At 41.9% G+C, this 8,657-nt stretch overlaps 1 protein-coding gene across 1 annotated transcript in view; it reads right to left on the bottom strand.

Annotated features, from left to right (window-relative positions):
• The window catches only part of S1P (membrane-bound transcription factor site-1 protease), a 49,809-nt gene continuing 41,152 nt past the window's right edge, over window positions 1-8,657 (bottom strand). The window contains exons 25-26 of the mRNA XM_075703532.1: window positions 5,760-5,922; window positions 1-381 (exon numbers count right to left, since the gene is read on the bottom strand). Coding sequence (XP_075559647.1) covers window positions 121-381; window positions 5,760-5,922 — 424 coding nt within the window. The 3' untranslated portion in view covers window positions 1-120. The remainder of the gene's footprint in view (window positions 382-5,759; window positions 5,923-8,657) is intronic.

Here is an 8,657-nt window from a genome sequence, read left to right as displayed (position 1 = left end):
TAAAAAAGAAATAGCTTTTTATTTTCTATCTGAGTGGGCCTCTCCCAGATGCACAAAATTTCAAAGAATGCACACAATGCACTGTTAATATGAATACACTAGTGTTTTTAAATAACAATGTCACAGTTCAACATGTTGGTGCAAGTTCACACTGACATGAACCTCAACATGAACATGATTGACAGAGTCATCGATGGCCACGCCAGGTGCCATGTGTCCTGTTTCATGTTGATCAGAGATGCGGCGGAAAGTCTGAGGCACAGCAGACCAGTCAATAGGGTGATGGCCATTTTCAGCACGTTCAACCAGGTCACGCACCACATCGCCATCTTTCCTCAAAAATGGCTCACTGTCTTTTGCCACACTGTCCTCTGAAACCACCTGCAGAAGACACGATAGAGTTGTCGGGCCCAGTTGGCATTAAGGTCATTCCCTTACTCAGAGTCTTGTTAGTCCTCCACAGTGGGTTAGTCAGCAAGTACTCCAGCCACCTAGATGAAGGCAACAGGCAGCTGCCCTCACCAGGAAACACAGAGGCTAAACAGTCTCCACCACCGCTCTTACACTCTTACAGTACAACTTTATGAAGTGCTAGAAATTGCAGCCATACTGCACATGTGTGAAGCAAACAAAATCCATGACTTCAAGTTGGACAACAATGAGCAAGGCACTTCAGTGTACTTTGTTGCAATACTATTAACAGTGATAACTTGCAAACCCTACCATATATATACATAGTAGAGTACTGCATGGATGGTTGCACTGTACAGATTTCTACAGTGAGAAATGAAACAACATTGGCTCTCAATAAATATCACATGCAATTCTGAACAAATAAAATCACAAAAGCTCAATCTCCACGTCAAAGCTGCTAGTCAAATTCAAGCCAACACAGAGGTAGAAAGTGAAAAAAGACACCAGCAAACAGCTGTGATTATACGAATTCAAACCTTTTGCCATTACATGATTACAAAAAACCTTATTCACTGGTACACCTATAATGCTCACAGAATCTCCACATTAATTTCATTCAAAGTCAAAACACACCACAGTAATTACACAGCACCAAAAGACCAGACTACTACAAGACAATGAACAATTCTACAGTGATTCAAAGTTGTAAGGTTCTCCAGGCTAGACCTTTCAATGACACTTGCTAAAGGCAATAATATGGAAATCCAACAGCTAGGCAACAAACGTTACGATGTTACCATATGTATAACAGTTTTATCTGTTGCTTATCTGTTGAAGCAGCTTCTTGGTTCATGTCAACCATTTCAAAAAAGCATATGGTTGGGATAATTGTGTAGGCAAGGGAAATTCGATGAAATGAAACATAAGATATCACCTGAACACTTTAATTAGGCTCCTGAAACAGGTACGCGAGACTGACAACACTATATGTTTGTTAAATGACAATGCACTACATATTGTTATCCTTTGCTGTTTTAATGAATATGCAGTATATGAAGCAAAACAAAAATATCTGCAATTTCAAAAGATAAGAATTCTTAAGATAAAAGTGAGATAAAAGTGCGCATGCTAAACTGCTGGCACTGTGAAACTAGTTCCAAAAGATTTTTAAATTTCTGCCATAAGCTGAAATCTACAACCACATTTCATCCAATGAAATGCTGAAAATGATGAAATCCAATGGATGAAGGGATGGGCAGCTCGGAGACTATAGTTTTAAAAGGAAAGCCTCCACAACAGTGTGGTGGGGATCACAATATTTTCGCAGTACAGACAAAAAGCTGAGAGAGAGAGAGAGAGAGAGAGAGAGAGAGAGAGAGAGAGAGAGAGAGAGGAGTCATAAGGGAAAGGCAGGGAGGTTAACCAGGCTGAGCCCGGTAGGCTACCCAGCACTGGGGAGGCAGGAAAGGGGATTGAAAGAGGACAAAAAGTTGAGATTTTCCAACAATGTAATCATAGAATGTGACATCTCAGTTCCCACTGAAAGAAGTGTTTCACAAATTTTTTTTAATGGTACTTTCTTGTTTTCTCCTAAATCTTGCTCAGAAAATTTTTTTGTTGTGGTTAGTGTGACACTGCATTTGACATCACTGCTTGTTTTGTCAGGTTCTGTAAATAGGAGTCTACTACCAAGAGTGGAAAAGGATAAGTACCAAAAATTCAGTGCAAGGCTTCACAACTAATTTTTCAAGGGCTAGTGGCATCAATAATCGCCTTAAATTTTTGGGGAAGCCCCGTTGGACATTCTTTCCATCGCTCTCGAGCAGTAATGTCTCGAACAGTAATGCCACAAGCTGTGTTGGAATATGGACCCTGCACTTAGTGTGGGTTCGTGCTGCACAAATGTGTAAGATTTTTCCTCGTTATAAAACACTAATACAGTAAATACCATCACAGAATGTGATATCCGAAAACTTCAGATGTGATACATCCCTACACAAAAAAGGAGGCTGGTTTCAAATATGATGCTTTTTTACACCATCTAAAAGCCAGAGGAAAGAAAGAAAGGGGAAATACACCCATTCCAATAAATTATGTTCTGCTTGATCCTCAAAGCAATGGATGAATGTTTGCTTTTGGGTATACTGATGAAACTAACTATTTTACTGCATATCCCTACTGCAGAATGCAATGCTAAATTGAGCCAATATATAAGAAAAACCTTGGTGTGCTTAAAGTGTACACAAGACAGAAATCCACCTACTAGTATAATTTCACTGCATTTTGTCCAGTTACTAAACTCTCTTAGTGAAGCACACAGTATCATGTGTGGCAAAGGATAGCTTTCTGTAAAGTCAGATAGATTTTATAAGTGTAGCGTTTAACATTAAAAGTGCATTTTGCTTCTACTAAGATTGCGATGTGCAGGCAATACTGAAGTACATTACTTTCAGGTAGTAGATTAATATAGCTGCACAAGAAAGCCAACTGTTTTAATCAGTGTTCAGGTATGTTGACAGAAAAATGTAAGCAGCAGCACATTAGCAGCTCATATTTCAAGACATTTACAGCAGAATAAAGTAACCTGGTATGCATACAACAGCCCAATAGGAAAGGCCGAGGTGTATTCTTGTTACTTTTCCCCTTAAAACCACAGCTCTTATGGATCTCAGATATAAAAGCACGAGTCCAGTTCGCAAAGCAAAACAGAAGCCACATTTTAATATAAACCAGCCTGAAGAGGCAATGTTAACAAATTAAAAATTTTACTTGTTCAACAGGTAGTAATGGGCGAGCTGTTGTGGTGCACTTGAGAAACACAAGTGCGCTGAGAAAATACAACATGCCTTAACACAAGACTGATGAGGCACGATAACAACTGCACAAGAAAAGGTTCAGGACATCTGGCTTTGCACTGTAGAGCTAGTTGCAGCTGCTCACCTACACTGACAAAAGCTGAGCTGAATAGGGAATACAATAAACAAATCTTAAAAGAAAGTCAAATGGAAGCAATAAGAAATTGAAAAGTGAAAGGACATGTGCATTGGCTGCCCCTCAGTTGCATCTTCAGAAAAAGCATGACGCTTCCTGGGTATTTTGATTGCTTCATGGTCACACACACACACAATGATGGTTATCGTCAGTTTGGGTGTTTCTTTAATGGTGGCCTTCATAGTGCAAGCATTTACCAGCCACTCGCTTAATGTGTGAGTAAAAAAACCAACAGTTGCAACTGCTTTGCAGATGTTATTTTACGCATGTCCGCATTTCTCGGTGCACTGCTCTAAGTTAAAAATGCTCACTGATCACCACGATTCAACAAGCTGACTGCCCTAAAATACTGGTGCCACTGTTCTGCCCATTCCGTAGACCTTTGACAGATATCAAAGTGTTTATCCAGAGCAAAGAGCTGTAAGCAGTTCTGAATGAAATTAAGTTCACTGCTGTTTATTTTTATGGCCATTTCATTGAGTCCTTAGACAAGTGTAATGCCCATGCAGCATCCTTGCAACCCTTTGATATGCTTGACAGACCTGCCTTCAAAGTTCCTGTGCACACCAGAATGAGCACAAAAACACTTGCACTGCAAAGGCACTAGATGCTTGCAGGCCAACGATAAGGGCCTTGATATCAAGTCTTGCGTAGCTTAAACATGCAGATGTCTTCAATTTCACTGAAATATCTACGTCCCGGACAAATGCAAAGAGCTGCCTGCTTTAGTGGGAGTAGTGAAGACACACTTCATTTCTAGAATTGACAGAGCTCATGAACTACTGAGCAAGCAATACTACTCCAAAGCGTCACTACTTTCCTGCACTGCAATGCCGACCACCCAGCTTTGTATTAATGACCATTTTTGTACTTTCTTCTGTTATATCTGCCTTTGCAACAATTGTGCCTCACATTCCTCGAACTGCGTCTTATTGCCATCTGTCTATTAATCCTTATGCAATGCCATGGAACTTTCAAATGCAGGATATAAATAAATATGCAACCTCTTGCTACAAAGATGTCAGAAGTTTAACTGCCTGCAAGTTACTTAGTGTAAAGGCAGTACTACTTTAAGCAATTTGGAACACAACGTCTAGGTTCCCTTTTGCAAAACAGGTCAGTATTAAATTAGAGGTAATAACGAGATTATTTCAAGCTGTCATAAGTTTTCTGTGCCAGAAACCCAACAAACGGGCAGATAATCATAAGGGACCATCCTCTTTCTTAAATGACTAATTTGACAAATACCTTGGTCTACACACATAATCAAAAGTATTTTTGTCCATTGTACAAACAGTACAATACCTAAGAGGTTCATAAATGGTTGAAGCTTTAGGCCAGCTTGAAATTCAGGCTTGTTTGTTGTAAGCTGGACCTTGAGAAAGTTGTGTTACATACACAAAAATGATCAAGTAATTTATAAAGTAATATTTCGGACTGAAGTTCCGTCCAAATACAACAATAAAGAAAAAGCGGATGCAAGAGGGAACTTCAATGTGCCCTATATCTGTGTAACTTTGGAAAGGGTACCACTAGGTCTTCATAAGACACAAATGTGCAAAAGCTGGGCATGCAAGTAGCCACAGTGCTCCCAATAAAGTTCCAAACAGTAAACTGAGATAAGAAACTTTAACACAGGTGAGCAGCGATAGCTGTAAAGATTACTGCTACTAAGTCAGACTTTATATATATAGATGAACACCACTTCATTTGACAAAACGAATTCATCAAAGCTTTCGTCATAGTGATTTGATTCATGCAGATGAGATTAAATGATACGTAATGACGTACATGCAAGTAACCTTCAAAATCACTTAAATTTCACTTAGTGCTTACTGCCGTGAACCCATAAATTGCAATGGCATAAACAGAAACTGCAAATAAGAATGTTAACCTACTACCGAGTGGACTACTTTGGGCTTGGCTAATAAGTAGCAGTTTAACATTAATGCTAAAACAGATGCAATTATCATTTTAAATCATCACTTGCAGTAGCTTCAAGCACCGGTCTTAATATTCACCACAGTATAAAAGGCATGAAAAATTTAGTAGTGATTGAAAAAAAATATATATATAGAACAAACAGGTTGACTGCAGTGCACAAGACAGGCTGAAAAACTGTTCACAGAATTATATCACACGCCTCGCAGAAGCTTGCTAATGGGTAGCGAGAGGATGCGCCGACGTGCACGACCCTTGCGGCCCTGCGCTCTGCGAGTGGCTGCACGGCAGCAGCAGCATCGGCGGTACAGCAACCAGCCACAGATGGCAGCTGTCAGCACCCCAAAGCACAGCACCGTGCGACGCTGCTCCAGCGCCAGCCGCAAGGGAGAGAAATATTCAGAGGCGCTCACAGCCTGCCTGCTGTCGTCTTCATCTGGCTGCAAGGCCCATCCACCCCAACGCTGCTTCAAGGATGGAAACGCCAGGTCGTCGGCCATGTCAACCACCCCTCCTGCACCAGCTCCGAGTGGTAGGGGCTCAACAGAGAGCAGTTTCTGGGACTTCCACAGGATACTGCATGCATGGCATGAGAGAGAGAGAAGTCATAAGGGAAATGCAGGGAGGTTAACCAGGCTGAGCCCGGTAGGCTACCCTGCACTAGGGAACGGGGATTGAAAGAGGAGAAGGAAGAAAGAAGTTCACAGTTTGCACTGTTGCACGCTCAAGCACTCATCGCTGAGTCACTCACAGGCAGTCATACAGGCTGGTGCATTTCAAGAAACACACCAGCACCCTTGTGGCCTTGCACATAGCAGACACATGAGGCCACGGGCCCAAAATCTTCTGCTCTGTGAAAGGACGGTCATCTAAGTGACCCCAAAGCTGTCCGGAGGGAACTCCTCTCGTCTTCGTACATGTGGGGAAGTCACACAAGAGATGTTTGGTCATTTCTTCGACACCACATGTGCTACAGTTGGGACTGCCCGCCATTCCAATTAGGAATGAGTAGGTGTCTGTGAAAGAAACTCCTAGCCGCAGGCGGCACAGTAGCGTTTATCCCCATACAGTAACACCTCATTAAACCATACCCACTTAAACAGTAGTTTCATTTTAAAGGTAGTAAAGTCAAATCCCCGACTCAGCGGCCATTGAACATAAAGCTTTTTGTATCCACATAAACCATACCACCTTATTGCGTACGTATCGGTTAACACGTAGTGTTTCCACTTTTCATTGTGCAATCACGGCGGTGCGTCATCCCGAATAGGTGGACCAGCAGAACAACAAGCCTCAGAGATCAGAACAAGGGCCTCCAAGCGCCCTGTGTGTTTGTGCGTGAAGTCACATCAACATCAACATCATTTCGGTGCCTTGCCAGAGCGTTGTGGGGTCTTGTAATCTAGGACTTGCGTAATGCCAAAGCTCGCATAAAAAAGACCGAGTGCTCAGCGTAGAATAAAAATTGGACATCGTTCACGCTATCGAATGTGGCACAAAGAAGTTGGCGCTGGCACACGACAAGAATTTACTGCTGACTACGGTGTGTGGCATTGGGAATGTGAAGAAGTTGCTCGGCAGCACTGCTGCGACCGCGAACAGGTGTTGGCTATGAGGTTTGACTTTTCTATATCGTTGCCTATGTTCTTGCCGAAGGGTCGCCTAATGACAGTGACGAGGACGACATGGAAAGAGATAGCACAGGTGATTCAGGCCCAACAGTGGCAGAAGTTGCGTGTTACATCAGCCTCATTAATGCAATCCTCGCAAAGAGGACAGCACCCTGCAATGAAAAAGGCACCCCGCAACTTATGCAGAACTACCGCGCCCGTGCACGGAGAATATGCAACACCAATAAGGAATCTGCCATGTGAGTGTTTGCCGACAAAAGGGGGCTGGCTGAAAAGCTGGCTCACAGCTTCAGCAAGTTTGAGGCTACTGTTGTCGCTGCTAAGCCGCAGCGGCATCAAATGAAAATAACAGACTTTTGTCGCGGGAATTGAATAAATACTGCATGTTTTTGCCCTTTCATCGCACTCTCTCCAAGTTCTGCTTTTGACAGGTAAGCGGGTGATCTCATGCTATTTCACTTAAACAGTACTATTGTTTAGTACATACTTTTTCCGACCTCCGGCCAACTACGGTTTAACGAGGTTTCACTGAACGTTATGACCAGGTAAAAGTTGTAATGTCATATGCAGGTCCATGGCATATAGGCGCCGGTTGGTGAACTCCGATATGTTCCATTTTCTTAGAGTAACTATATGGGGAAGACCGCCGAGGTGCCATGCTGCATCCATTCTCAAACACTTCCCGAATCAAACTTGCACCTACTTTCTATGTGTACAAAGTAGAAAACTAACATAGAAATGACATTAAAGCTCTAAACAAAGTACAAATCTAGCACCTACTTTCTATGTGTACAAAGTAGAAAACTAACATAGAAATGACATTAAAGCTCTAAACAAAGTACAAATCTAATGCGCACCCGATGGCAAGAAAAGTAGCTTGATCAACCAGTTGCTACTAAACATTCATCATCATCATTATCATCATCATCATCGGCGGCGGCGCAGCAGCAGCAGCAGCATGTAGTCAAGCTCTAGAGATATCAATGTCATAAACAACCCTCACTTTCTTCTTTTCTCTTGCTGTAATGTTTTCTTATTTTCTGTGTGAACACAATGTAAACCAGATGTTCCAAAACCGTTTTGTTTTGGGTAGCACCATCTGCTTCCAAGTAGTACTGAGAAATGCTCTAGTTCTTGCTCCATAAGCATGCATGACAAATAAAAAGAAGTTGGCCCATTCTGTATCAAAAAGTGAATACTGAAGAAAATCTTATTTCACTATACATGAGTGCCTCTTATACTGATGAACATAAAGATTTCAGCATAATAAAGCGGTAATGAAAAAGCTGAGACTGCATGACAGTCAACTTGCGTTATTTCGAACCTGACGGGACCAACAAAACAAAGCATGAGAACCTAATCTTACCTCTTCACTGTGCAATATATATATGTGTACTTGTCACTGCCACAAACAGTACAGTTAGAAATGAGAAAAAACGATTTATTTTACCCTGTTTCAAAATGAACTATTCCGCAAAGCAAAATTCTTCACAGAAGAAAGTTTTTCGTTGCCTTCTTGCACTTCTAAGGCAGGTCACGGTCGAGCAGCAGCTTTCTTGTGCTCAGATGACTCGCGTGCGAGCTGTCAATCTGCCAAAAGGCACAAAAAGCGCACAATTCCAAGAACGCGGTCTTTAAGTGCTGTCAAAGTGCTGCCATCTATGTAATAGAAAACAAAGA

This window comes from Dermacentor variabilis, chromosome 1, assembly GCF_050947875.1.
Source record: "Dermacentor variabilis isolate Ectoservices chromosome 1, ASM5094787v1, whole genome shotgun sequence".
Taxonomy (NCBI): domain Eukaryota; kingdom Metazoa; phylum Arthropoda; class Arachnida; order Ixodida; family Ixodidae; genus Dermacentor; species Dermacentor variabilis.
Note: the sequence above shows the minus strand (reverse complement) of the source record. Positions and strands in the feature narration are given on the sequence as shown.